This window comes from Leishmania infantum, chromosome 20, assembly GCF_000002875.2.
Source record: "Leishmania infantum JPCM5 genome chromosome 20".
Classification (NCBI taxonomy): Eukaryota; Euglenozoa; class Kinetoplastea; order Trypanosomatida; family Trypanosomatidae; genus Leishmania; species Leishmania infantum.
Window position 1 is genome coordinate 516,611 of NC_009404.2, and position 14,063 is coordinate 530,673.

The 14,063-nt window shown below is 53.7% G+C and overlaps 2 protein-coding genes across 2 annotated transcripts; both read left to right on the forward strand.

Moving 5' to 3' along the window:
- Window positions 1-5,584: 5,584 nt before the first annotated feature.
- On the forward strand, window positions 5,585-8,629 carry LINJ_20_1210 (putative calpain-like cysteine peptidase; the record flags this gene model as incomplete). Its single annotated transcript, XM_001465215.2, has 1 exon — window positions 5,585-8,629. The coding sequence occupies one exon, from the start codon at window positions 5,585-5,587 to the stop codon at window positions 8,627-8,629; it is 3,045 nt and encodes a 1,014-aa protein (XP_001465252.2).
- Window positions 8,630-11,434: 2,805 nt separating this feature from the next.
- On the forward strand, window positions 11,435-13,900 carry LINJ_20_1220 (putative calpain-like cysteine peptidase; the record flags this gene model as incomplete). Its single annotated transcript, XM_001465134.2, has 1 exon — window positions 11,435-13,900. One exon carries the CDS (start codon window positions 11,435-11,437, stop codon window positions 13,898-13,900), a length of 2,466 nt encoding a protein of 821 aa, XP_001465171.2.
- Window positions 13,901-14,063: the final 163 nt, after the last annotated feature.

Here is a 14,063-nt window from a genome sequence, read left to right on the forward strand (position 1 = left end):
CAGTGCAGTCAAGTTTCCCATCCAAAAGCAAGATATCTACCAAAAACCCTCATATTTTTCACAAAAGTGTTTCCTGTGGGGTCGATTTTGGCTCTTTCTCGCTCGGTGCCCCCGACCATCAATTTTTACCACAAACAATAAGCCATTGCGCCAAAACATCGGCGAGGGTTCGTTTCTGGCCTTTCTTTTGGTTGTTGGGGCTGTAAAAAAATGTGCTGAACAATGGTTGTTTTTCATGTTGACGCATATTCGCACCAATTGCAAAGATTACGCCGGGACTTCGCACTTTTTCAAAGTAAAATCGTTGCATATGTGAATTTTTTTTTGCTTTCCGAAAAGGGTAGTGCAGGCACATTACCGTGACTCCTTTTTTCGCCTTTTATAATGCAGAGGTCCTGTGTAATGCTTTTCTGCATCTTCAGCGGGAGCTGTGGGAATGACAGTTTGCCGCGTCAAACCCCCGTGCGCCACAGGAACGGTTTTGTCCCACACCGAAAACTTCTCAGATTCGGCATTTTTTTTCGCGCATCGGCTCTATGGGGCCGCAGATCTCGAACCGAATCGATTAAAATGCTGAATCGTTTTGTTCTTTGATATGTGGACAACTCGCGGCTTCCCTGGGCAGACAAAATGGTCAGTCGTCTCCATAATTCAAAGCAGAATGAATGCGATAAATTTCGCAGTTTTCTCTGGAGAACAGTTCTTCAGACGGATTTGTGACAACTTGCTGCATCATAGTTTTGGCATAGAAGCATTTGTAGCAAAGTTGAAAAATTCTGTAATTTTGGGTGTTTCTCCTCACTTTTTGGCTGCCCTTTTTCGCCAACTAGATAGACTTAAACGGCCTTTTCCACCAAGGGAAGTGCCCTGATTAGCTTTTTGCCTCCATGTTCATTTTGCCGCAGAGCATGCGCTGAACGCTCGGCCGGGCCTTTCGCAAGCCCCAGATCGCGTGGCGCGAAGCAGGGGTGGGCACGCGCTAGGGTGCTGCGCCGACTCAGTCGTCGGAGGGCACGGCCCCCCGCCTCGAACTCTGCCCACACACCTCTCGCTCCGCAGGTCGCCTCACCGCCGCTCCCGCATCATGCCGGTCGCCGCCTGGTGCATCCTCCCCTCGGGGTGCCTCAGGCCTCCCTCACACCGCTGTAGGCAGCGCGAGGGCCGGGGGTGGGATACGCGCTCGCGTCACGCTGACGCTCTGCCTGTCACGTGGGTGGCGCAGACGTGTACGCTGACCCACTGTCGCGGGTCGCTCCAACGCAACGCCATCCAGGACCTGACGGCTGATAACAGTAGGAATACATGGGCTTGACTTTCGGCAGTAAGTGGGTAAGTTTCTCTTTCGCCCTGGCCGGGGGTCGGTGGTTGCAGTGGGGGGCCCCAAGTGCTGCGGGTAGTGTGGTTTGTTGTGGCGGTTTGAAAGTTTTCCCCTTCATGGGTTGTGCGAGCCTGGAAGAAAATGCAGCCAAGTGAAGGCTGCGGAGTTGTTTTTTGCGACGGATGTTTTCCATGCGGGAGAGGAAGGCGAGGTGAATCTAGCGGGGCGCTGCTGCACGTGTGCTGGCCCCGAAGGCGTCGGTCGGAGAAAGGGCCTTAAGTAAAGCTGTTTCTTGGGAGACCTCTTGCTGCACGGTCTTGTCACTTGGGGTTGAAAAGACGGATGGTTTGTGTGAAGTGGGGATCAGGCCGACGGAGGGGCTGGAGGTGGTTGTGGTGTGTGTGTGTGTATGGGGGGGGGGAGGGCAACGCAGAGAGGTATGCCGTGGTCTCACCGCCGCGATGAAAGTCATGTCTGCGGGCTGTTGTGAAGGGCTGATTCAATCGGGAACAGTGAGAGGGTCTGGGATGCTGAATGCGTGAGTTGTAATTTTAGGCGTGAAGCCTGGATAGCAATGTAACTTAGTAGCCCACGTGTTGGGAAAGGAGAATCTCTTTCCCTTCAACTGCCTGTGCAGGTCTTTTTTTTTTCGCAGAAAAAGTTTCACGTGGTGATTGTACTGAAGCGCAAAAGTTTCCACGGAGCAATGCGGTGGCTGGACGGAAGCATATATATATATATATATATGTATATGTTGCGTATGCTGTGTGCTCTGCGGGTATTCGTCCACAGTGCTGCAGTGTAGATTAACAACCGCATTTTTTATCAGCTGTGTGTAAGGCAGCTATTTTTCATTATGATCGCTCAAAGTTTTGAGCTGGCGCCGACTGGCTCAAAATAAAAAAGCGATTCAGTTCGAAGAACAGGGTTAATGAGAAAGAGAGTTGTTTATCGAAACAACTCTCTCGAGAGTCGCTTTTTCCTGAGTCTTGAGTAGGTGTTTGTTCGCTATTGCTATACTTGAGAAATACAGGAAGTAAAGCGCGCGGACGGAAAAAAGACAGATGCGCGTTTGACAGTGAGGTCCACTTGTGGATACGGCGGGACTGCGTCTACAATAGATAGTATTCATAGAAAAACAGTCGACCCAAAACATCTTCAGTCTGCGTCATCAATTGTTTCTTGTGTGGAGTGCTCCTTGTAAGGCAAACACGAAGGCTGGGCGTAGTACGTTCCGATTTGCTTGTACTTGTGTTCGCACACTTTCGTGCTCTCATCCAATAGTTGGGTGTATTCATCATTTTGGTCTTTTGCGTCACATTCTCTGGCCCTCGCAGACAAGGACAACAGGAGGATCATAGTTGTGAAACAAAGAAGATCTCAGCTCCTATTTTGCAATTCAAAGAGCACGCGACGTTTTTTTTTTTCGCAGTAGATATAACTATGAGTCGTTTTCGGATTGCATTCAAAGCATGACTTCTCGAAAAGAGTTTTCAATATTTTATGTGGCGCTGTGAAAGCTCGCTGCGGATTGTTTTGCTCGCTATTCTTCAGCGTTTTGCCGGTGATCGTGAGTTACTTGATCTTTTCCCGAAAGTTTTCGGATTGTTGACTGACATCATTTTTCCAGGGTGTAGAAACAAGACTTGAATTCCACAGACTTTGAGTTTAAGCTCGATCGTAAGTGCTTTTTCGTTGCTAAGGTCTTGTGCTGCAAGCTACTACCGTTTAACTTGTTCAAATCGATCAATATATAGGATTTCTTTTTCCACCTTTATCATATTACACGATGCGCTCCCCGTTAAGTGATCAACGTTGTGTTTACTAATTGTCTTTTTTTTATTGAATTTTGTCAAGCAGCTGCACCTTGCAGCGCGGTCACCAACATTTGAAAGTTTCATGACTGGAAATACGAGAAAGTCTTCTATCAATCGTGTCTGGTTTTCCGCCTTTTTCAATAGTGAGAAACTGAGCAAACCTTTCGAGTAAAGGAGTCGAAAAACGTTTCTTTTTGAAATACAATCCTTGAAAATAGTTGTTTCCTTTTCCGTGATATTCTTTTGCTTGAAAACATCAAGGTTGAAAACAAAGCTCGTTTACACGCACTTCACCTAAGTTTTTCTTTTCTGTGTGATCCACTGCATCCATGACGACGTGTGGACCCCGCTCAGTGCGCCGTATCTCAGGGTCCACTACCCACGCACTGTGTGGTGAAGCCAAGCAGCCCTCCCCAGCCCTATCCCCTGCCGGATGCAGAACCACCTCTGGTGGTGACACGGCCAGGCCCTGGATGGCGTTGCGTTGGAGCGACCTGCGACAGTGGGTCAGCGTACACGTCTGTGCCATCCACGTGACAGGCAGAGCGTCAGCGTGACGCGAGCGCATATCCCACCCCCGGCCCTCGCGCTGCCTACAGCGGTGTGGGGGAGGCCTGAGGCACCCCGAGGGGAGGATGCACCAGGCGGCGACCGGCATGATGCGGGAGCGGCGGTGAGGCGTGTCTAGGGCTGCTTCTCACCACGCGATGTGAGGCCTGTGACAGGCCTGGCCGAGTGGTGTTCAGCGCATGCTCTGCGCCAGAATGGGCAAGTTGAAAAGCAGAAAATAGTTTACTGCTGAGCAATTTGTCAAGGAGAGACTAGGTGCAGCCTAATAACCACAAGATAATGTATTGTGGGCTAAAAGATGCAAAGTTTTCTGGCAGTGATATGCGTGTTTTTGTTTGAAGACAGAGCGCATGATATCTGTGGCGCTGGACGTGCCGGGTAGCAGTTGTTCTGTGATCGCGGATTCTCTGTGAGTCCTTGCACTGCAGAAGTACTACCCCGAAGGTAGAAGTTTGATTTCTTTGTTGACTTCAGAGGCAGGCAGCTCGAGCCGTGAGGTTCTGTTGCTCTGGGAAGATCGACTTATGAGCCATCGCACACACACACACACACACAAAGAAAACGTGGCATTTTGTTCAAATAAGCGATGCTGCTTTAAGATGAATTACCTGTTCGCTGCCTTTTTTTTGTAGGTGACCAAAAAGAGTAGCGAGTGACGACCCTTTTTTTCATATTGATGGCTTTGTGATAGTCGATAATTGCTGTTTGCACTTTTTTCTTCACGAATGAATGCCGGTGAATTTGCAATAAAGCACGTCGGGCGCTTTGCGGCATATAAATGTTTGCTTTTTTCACATTTCGGATACTTGCTATCCTTCTGCGCTTGGCCTAAGGAGCAGCGAAACGAGCAACACGATGAAAAAAAACTATTTATTGCACATCGAAGGAAGAAGCAACTATTCATGAGATTTACAATGAATTGTGTGAAGACTGATGCACGCTTTACTGTGTTTTTGTTTGAAAAATTGAACTGAACGCAGGTACAGGACGCTCAATTGACCTCACAAACAGTATGATGTACATCGAAGTGAGCACGTTATGCTGCGTGCTTCAGTGACCGTCAATTATCACCGAGAATCTAACTTATGTTTTTTCAAGCACTCCATAATATATTTATTGGTTGCGAGTTACTGTTTACTGAGATGCCAACGTGCCTGTTTTCCCACTGAACACACATATTTTACTAGGAGGCAGCAGCTTCTATTCTGGCGGCCCTCAGAGAGTGTCGTAAAAAAGTCAGTTGGTGCCGCTGATTGGTTTCGAGTGTGCCACATCGTTTCACGGTTTTCAATTGACAGTTATCTTTTGTGGAAAATGCATCGCTTTTGGCTTTTGTTGCCGCTTTTCTTCATCTTTCGTAGTTGAAACTTTTTGCTTTGCCATCGAGGCCAAGAACAGGGAGGCAAAAGAAGTTTTGAAAATTGCAGACGCTTGTTTACAATACCAACCTTGTTTTAACGTAGACTTATATATGAAAAATCAGCTGTAGCGACAATTCAAAAGAGTAACCTCACTATATGAAAACATGTGGTCTCACCGAACAACAGCACTATTTTTTTGTATGCCCATTTCTGCTCACCCTGAAGCAATTGCCAATCTCCAAGTATTATTTTTCTGGCCATGAAAAACGGAATCCGGTTTGCTTGAGCAACCAGAGGCGCCTACTGATATAACGTCACTATCCCTTAGAAAGGAAAAAATCTCTTTTCATCTGAACACCCTATCTTTCGGCTCTTTCCCACCACTGACGTAACATAAAAGAACATCAAAAACATCGGAACATTTCTCTTTAAGGTTTTACTCTCGTTTCTGCCTTCTTTCACACGATAGCCTGTGTCACCGAACCCACCGTACTTGTTTTACCTGTGTGCAATAAACGATGTCTCAAGATCAGCTCAACGACGAGGCCCAGTGGACCGAGATCGAAGAGGAGGCACCACAGGAGCGGGAAACCCCCAACACGCCTGACCAGGCTGAGGATTGCAACGAGGCCGCACCGGCAGAGGAGCAGGCTGAGGATTGCAACGAGGCCGCACCGGCAGAGGAGCAGGCTGAGGATTGCAACGAGGCCGCACCGGCAGAGGAGCAGGCTGAGGATTGCAGCGAGGCCGCACCGGCAGAGGAGCAGGCTGAGGATTGCAACGAGGCCGCACCGGCAGAGGAGCAGGCTGAGGATTGCAACGAGGCCGCACCGGCAGAGGAGCAGGCTGAGGATTGCAACGAGGCCGCACCGGCAGAGGAGCAGGCTGAGGATTGCAACGAGGCCGCACCGGCAGAGGAGCAGGCTGAGGATTGCAACGAGGCCGCACCGGCAGAGGAGCAGGCTGAGGATTGCAACGAGGCCGCACCGGTAGAGGAGCAGGCTGAGGATTGCAACGAGTCTGAGCCGGCAGAGGAGCAGGCTGAGGGAGCCGCAGATGGACCTGACCAACGTCAGGATCTGGGCAGTGAAGAGAAACCTGAACCGCCATTTGAGGAGACACAGCAGGCCGAAGAGTGCCCAGAGGATGTCGTCCCGCTTGAGGCTTCCGAGACTCAGGAGCACGAGACCCCTGGGGCCGAGGAGGCTTACGAGGGAGAGCGTGCCGAGCACTTAGCTCAGAAGTCTCACTCTCCTCAATATTACTTGGCGGACAGCGAGCCCCAAGTAATCCCGCAGCAGGCCTGCGAGGAGGAGGCTCCCCAGGAGTATCCGAAAGAGATCGGCAATAACTATGACGCACCGCAGCACGCGTACGAGGTGGTGGCCCCGGACAACGCTCACGCCCGCTCGATGCCTGCGCCGCACGCTGCCGCTGCCGCTACGCCGCCGAGCGCGATCGTGAAGCCGCGGACGCGCAACGTGAAGAGCGTCGCGCGCTGGGAGGCGGTGGAGTATGACCTGCGTGACGGCAGCGACGATGAGTTCGAGCTGTCGACGTGCATGACACCGGTATACGAGGGCGAAGGTGAGGAGGGCAACGAGGATGCGAGCGTGTTCAAGCACGGCGAGCCGGATTGCAAGGGGGAGATCATGTCGTGCTTCGACGAGCCGAACCTGCTGTACCGGATCATTGACCCGAAGGCGAAGACGTGGTCGTTTTACAACGACAGCCTGCAGTACGAGATGCATGTGCAGTTCATATTTGGCAAGCACTCGAAGCTGCAGCCGCTGGAGAACACGACGCTGCGGCAGAACGAAGAGGGCCAATACGTGATGGAGGTGGTCGTGTACCCGACGGAGACCGAGATGTTTTTGCAGGGCACCGTGAACGGGTTCACAAGCAAGCTGCGCGCTGTGCCACTGACGGAGGACTACCATAATGCGCGCCGCGGGATCACGGAGGAGCTGGTGAACAACGAGGTGGCTGCGATCCAGCAGGTGACGAGCAGCGACAACGCGGAGGACGTGCTGCAGGCGTGCATCGACAGCGGGATCCCATTCGTGGACCCCGAGTTCCCGCCGTGCCAGGCGTCGCTGGAAGCTGGCGCGAACAAGCCGTTCAAGCCGTTTGCGTGGGCACGGCCGCAGGCATGCGTGCCGGAGGAGATGGCGTCGCAGGTTCGACTGTTCCGCGCGAACGTGAGGCCCGGCTGTGTGGACGCTGGCGACCTCGGCGACTCGTGGGTGATTTGCTCTGTTGCGTCGGTGTCGGAGGACCCTGCGCGGCTGATGGGGATGTTCCGCCACCCGGAGGGCAAGGCTGCGGCACAGCGCGAGCACGCGGTTGGCGCGTACCGCGTGACGTTCAACAAAAATGGGTGGTGGCGCAGCGTGCTGGTGGACAGCTACCTGCCTGTGTCCGGCGGCAAGCTGAAGTACGCGAAGAGCGCGACGGACCCGGCGGAGATCTGGCCTGCGATCCTGGAGAAGGCGTACGCGAAGCTGCATGGCAGCTACGCGAGGATCTGCTCCGGCGACCCGCTGCACGCGCTGCAGGACATGACCGGGTTCTCGACGATGCGCTTCGACGAGTCGCTGACGGACGACAAGGCGAGCGACCAGCTGTTCAGCGACCTTGTGCATGGGATTGCTGCAGGGTACACGGTGATCTGCAGCACGCCAGGGCGCGGGCCACACGACAAAGACCAGGAGCTGTGCGAGGCGTACGCGCAGGTGGGGCTTGTGACCGGGTGCGCGTACACGATCCTGGAGGCGAAGCACATCGAGAACAAGGACCTGCGGATGGTGAAGGTACGCAACGCATGGGGGCGCGGTGTGGAGTGGAGCGGCAGCTGGGGCAACGACGACACGAAATGGGACGCGAACCCAGACATCGCGGAGGAATGCAACTTCCAGAAGGCGGCGAATGGGATGTTCTGGATGTCGTGGAAGGACGCGCGGAAGTACTTCAACGGTGGTGGCGTGTGCTTCACGCACCAGCCGGCGTACGACTACCGCATGAACTGCGTGTTCACGGAAGGCGTGCCGTCCGCTGTGCTGGAGATCGAGGTGCAGTCGCCTACGTGCTTCACGTTTGTGATTTCACAGGACGACAAGCGGTGCCAGGTGAACGCGTCGGAGTACAAGCCTGTGATGATTAGCATTGCGGAGCCCGTGGAGGGCGACATGTACAAGGTCGTCATGAATTCCTCGGCGAACGGCGCGCGGCCGACGTCGGACAAGTGGATGTTTCTTCAGGCACGCGACGTCTCACTGATCCACAAGCTGGACGCTGGGAAGTACATTGTCGTGCCGCGCATCATGCCGTCGGATGACCCAGTGGAGCCTGTACCGTACGTTCTGGGGATGATCTGCAACAAGGAGGTTGGCAACGGCGACGTGAGCGTGAAGTTTAAGCGCCTGGACGCTGGCAACCGCGTGTTCGAGAACTTCCCGAAGTTCGAGCCGGAGCTGATGGAGGTGGAGCAGCCGGTGCAGTACCAGAAGCGCGCGCCGGGCGAGGCATTCCCGATGACACAGATGGGGGAGGAGGTGATGTAGATGTGTGTTCCCTCCTCACGATTGCTGTGCTGTTGGTGAGGCGAGCAGAAACACAAAAGTTCTGACGCTATTGATCTGGGCAGACATCCTTGGCTTCTCGGCAAGGGAAACGGTGTAGGAGCGCACCCTCGTAGCATAGTTTTTGTTTGGTGGCACTCTCTGTTTTTGGGGCTTTTGCGTGGCTGATGTGGGGCATGCCAGACATGTTGCAGCACGTTGAGGTGTAACGGGAAGCTGGGGTGGCTGAAGTGGAACGTATACAGCTCTGATGACGTTGCAGGTGCCGCTTTGTTTTGGCGGAAGCTTACAACCGTCGACGTTCTTTTCACTCGAAACCACTGTACGACTCACGCATGGAGTTGCTAGCAGAAAACAGGTAGGACAACAGCAACAGGAGTGGGTGTGTGAGTACATTATTCCCGATTGTGGTTCTCTTTCCTCCTTTTTGCTCTGAACCATGTGCACATGTACATAGCTAAGCACACTGTCTTCGTTTCTGTTGTTTTTGATTGATTGAATTTTGTGTGTGCCCTTTTTTTTTATCTCCTTCGAGGCCTGTACGGGCCTGTGGGCCTCTGGTACTTTTCATGGGCTCCGCATCTGCAAGGAGAAAAAAAAAAACAACAGCGGTACGAAGAGTTACTGGATTGTGACGGCGAAACCGATGTGTTGCTGGTCCATCTCGAATTCATCTCTCAGACGCAGTGCACTTGCTTTGGACGTCGCGGTTGTTTTCTAGTCTCCCTCTTTTCCCTACTTTATTCTCTCCCAATGTTTTTGCTTTCATTTAGAGTCTCGGTTGCCTTGTTTTCCTTGTGTGTAGTTTATTTTTCCTGTATTTTGCCTCATTCTGTTTTTTGTTACTGTTATTATTTTTGCTTTGCCTTTCCCATCTACGCCTTTTTTGTTTGGTCGTCGTCGTCTGCCACCATCACGCCTCGCTTTTCTGTCTTACCTTCCTTTGTCACCCAGCAGTTTTTCTTTTCTGCAGTTCGCGGAGGAAATGAACAAAGAAGCTCGAGAAACGGAAGTGCTCTTCTGTTCTTTTGTCAGTCCCTCAAAGAAACGCCAATAAGAATGGCATCGATATATCCGTTCGATGAGGTGATGCAGCTAACCTTGATTCTTTTTTTTTTCGCCAGCGGTCCATAAAGATGTGGATCTTACTCTATATATCTTCTCTCTTTGTTCTTGGCACTGGATTGAAGGGGGAAAAAGCGGAATAAAAAACAAAGAGGAGCAGGATAGCCCTTCACAATGCACGTTCGGGTGCTTACACTTCCAGCTCACGTGCTATTTTATCTTGCCTGCTCTTTACCGTATGCGCACGTTCTTTCAGCCGCCCCTCTCGTTGCTCAATCTGGTTGCCTCATTTCACGTGTTTGGAGACCTCTTCACCAGTTTCCCCAGGCGGTGGAAGCGCAGAGGCAGAAGTGCCAGAGAGTGCGTCATGACGACGTAGAAGGAAGAGTGCGATTCGAAGAGAGGAGCACACGGGCTTTCGAGTGGAGGACTAAGTGCTTGCCTGACGAGGTGCACACCCTTCTGTTCCGACAGGCAGGCGCTTGGCTTATTCCCTTGATACGTTTTCTTTTCTTCCTCTCCTTTGTTTTTGGTTTCGCAATACTATGAACCTTCTGCTTTTGTCTGTTTTCTTTTTCATACGCTTGCATGCGAGAGTTCGTGTTTATGCGTGCGCGCCTGCATGCGCGCGGACTTTCGATAGTACTGATTTCCATTGTTTAATGTGCACATGTTTTGTGCTCTTTTGAAAAGAGGAAAAGGCGTGCCGGACTGGCATCATAAGAAGAGTATCGGCGAGGCAACATCTTTGACAATCGGGAAGCAAACACGCAGACTAGATATATTGCCTCTCTTCACTCTTTTTTTCGGACTTGTCTTTTTTCCCACATGGTTCACCGAACCCAAACGCGGCGAAAAAAAAGAGAGATGGATTACCTGAAGAGTCCATGCTCATGATACATGACGGCCGCACACATACACGCACGTACACGTGAACCGAACGGTAAGACCAAAGGAAAAAGGTCTTTACTTCCCCACTTTCAATAGAAAGAATGAAAGTTACCCACCTTCCGTTCCTCTTTACGCCCTTTTTCTATATGTGACTAGTACGGAAGGGATTACTTTCTCGACCCTGTGTAGGGCCATTCCGACCCCCTACTCATCGGTCTCAGGAAAGTAGCCTTGGCTTCTTCCAAAAGAAAAACAAGGCCAAAAACTAGCAGCAACAAAAAAGTACGAGTAACACTATCGACGTGAACCGACAGTGGAGACCTCTCTACCCCACGCCCGACACATTCGGATACGTTTACACCAAGCCAGAGGCGATGGGGGGAGCCTTTTGAGCGCATTCACGGGCACAAAAGTTGCGCGTATTGCTCTTGGCAAATGCGCCCACAACTTCTGTCCTCGACTACTCCTTCTCTACTTGCCTCGGCTAGTCTATGATTTCTGGCTCTCGGCACCGACGGCGGAGTCTCTCAGCCGTTTCTCTTTCCCCTGGCTCGCACACCTTCTCTTTACGTATTCTCATGGACTAAAAAAAAAAGTATTCGCTCTCTCCCCAAAACTCTTCCTTGAAATCATCATCGTCTCCTACCTCGGTTTATGAACCTTTCTCGCATCGTGCTTTGGCGTCACTGACAGAGCAGCCCGAAGCAAACCGAACTCGCCAAACTGTGCTCTTTCCATTTGCCCGGCTTTGACGAACTGCAGTCTTCCAGACCTGTCTCCAAACAACACCTGATTTTCGACTCCCCCAAGAGGAAACCAAACACACCAACCATGTCGCACAACGGTACAGCAGGTGAGTGGCGAGAGCTCGGTGAAGAGCAGCCAACGCTATCCTCCAAGCCACAAGACGCAGCCATGAACACTTATGCCACCAAGGAGGCTTACGAGGGAGAGCGTGCCGAGCACTTAGCTCAGAAGTCTCACTCTCCTCAATATTACTTGGCGGACAGCGAGCCCCAAGTAATCCCGCAGCAGGCCTACGAGGAGGAGGCTCCCCAGGAGTATCCGAAAGAGATCGGCAATAACTATGACGCACCGCAGCACGCGTACGAGGTGGTGGCCCCGGACAACGCTCACGCCCGCTCGATGCCTGCGCCGCACGCTGCCGCTGCCGCTACGCCGCCGAGCGCGATCGTGAAGCCGCGGACGCGCAACGTGAAGAGCGTCGCGCGCTGGGAGGCGGTGGAGTATGACCTGCGTGACGGCAGCGACGATGAGTTCGAGCTGTCGACGTGCATGACACCGGTATACGAGGGCGAAGGTGAGGAGGGCAACGAGGATGCGAGCGTGTTCAAGCACGGCGAGCCGGATTGCAAGGGGGAGATCATGTCGTGCTTCGACGAGCCGAACCTGCTGTACCGGATCATTGACCCGAAGGCGAAGACGTGGTCGTTTTACAACGACAGCCTGCAGTACGAGATGCATGTGCAGTTCATATTTGGCAAGCACTCGAAGCTGCAGCCGCTGGAGAACACGACGCTGCGGCAGAACGAAGAGGGCCAATACGTGATGGAGGTGGTCGTGTACCCGACGGAGACCGAGATGTTTTTGCAGGGCACCGTGAACGGGTTCACAAGCAAGCTGCGCGCTGTGCCACTGACGGAGGACTACCATAATGCGCGCCGCGGGATCACGGAGGAGCTGGTGAACAACGAGGTGGCTGCGATCCAGCAGGTGACGAGCAGCGACAACGCGGAGGACGTGCTGCAGGCGTGCATCGACAGCGGGATCCCATTCGTGGACCCCGAGTTCCCGCCGTGCCAGGCGTCGCTGGAAGCTGGCGCGAACAAGCCGTTCAAGCCGTTTGCGTGGGCACGGCCGCAGGCATGCGTGCCGGAGGAGATGGCGTCGCAGGTTCGACTGTTCCGCGCGAACGTGAGGCCCGGCTGTGTGGACGCTGGCGACCTCGGCGACTCGTGGGTGATTTGCTCTGTTGCGTCGGTGTCGGAGGACCCTGCGCGGCTGATGGGGATGTTCCGCCACCCGGAGGGCAAGGCTGCGGCACAGCGCGAGCACGCGGTTGGCGCGTACCGCGTGACGTTCAACAAAAATGGGTGGTGGCGCAGCGTGCTGGTGGACAGCTACCTGCCTGTGTCCGGCGGCAAGCTGAAGTACGCGAAGAGCGCGACGGACCCGGCGGAGATCTGGCCTGCGATCCTGGAGAAGGCGTACGCGAAGCTGCATGGCAGCTACGCGAGGATCTGCTCCGGCGACCCGCTGCACGCGCTGCAGGACATGACCGGGTTCTCGACGATGCGCTTCGACGAGTCGCTGACGGACGACAAGGCGAGCGACCAGCTGTTCAGCGACCTTGTGCATGGGATTGCTGCAGGGTACACGGTGATCTGCAGCACGCCAGGGCGCGGGCCACACGACAAAGACCAGGAGCTGTGCGAGGCGTACGCGCAGGTGGGGCTTGTGACCGGGTGCGCGTACACGATCCTGGAGGCGAAGCACATCGAGAACAAGGACCTGCGGATGGTGAAGGTACGCAACGCATGGGGGCGCGGTGTGGAGTGGAGCGGCAGCTGGGGCAACGACGACACGAAATGGGACGCGAACCCAGACATCGCGGAGGAATGCAACTTCCAGAAGGCGGCGAATGGGATGTTCTGGATGTCGTGGAAGGACGCGCGGAAGTACTTCAACGGTGGTGGCGTGTGCTTCACGCACCAGCCGGCGTACGACTACCGCATGAACTGCGTGTTCACGGAAGGCGTGCCGTCCGCTGTGCTGGAGATCGAGGTGCAGTCGCCTACGTGCTTCACGTTTGTGATTTCACAGGACGACAAGCGGTGCCAGGTGAACGCGTCGGAGTACAAGCCTGTGATGATCAGCATTGCGGAGCCCGTGGAGGGCGACATGTACAAGGTCGTCATGAATTCCTCGGCGAACGGCGCGCGGCCGACGTCGGACAAGTGGATGTTTCTTCAGGCACGCGACGTCTCACTGATCCACAAGCTGGACGCTGGGAAGTACATTGTCGTGCCGCGCATCATGCCGTCGGATGACCCAGTGGAGCCTGTACCGTACGTTCTGGGGATGATCTGCAACAAGGAGGTTGGCAACGGCGACGTGAGCGTGAAGTTTAAGCGCCTGGACGCTGGCAACCGCGTGTTCGAGAACTTCCCGAAGTTCGAGCCGGAGCTGATGGAGGTGGAGCAGCCGGTGCAGTACCAGAAGCGCGCGCCGGGCGAGGCATTCCCGATGACACAGATGGGGGAGGAGCTGATTTAGTGCTGGGCTGTTGCTATTCTGTGTGGAGATGCACCACTCGTGAGAACTGATGTGGTACCTCAGGAGACTCGTAGCTGTGTCTCGAGCTGTCATGGTTTATGCGAAGGGTTCAAGAAGCCTTGTAACGTGAGGCGTCTTGCTGTGTGCTGAGCCGAACTGCACA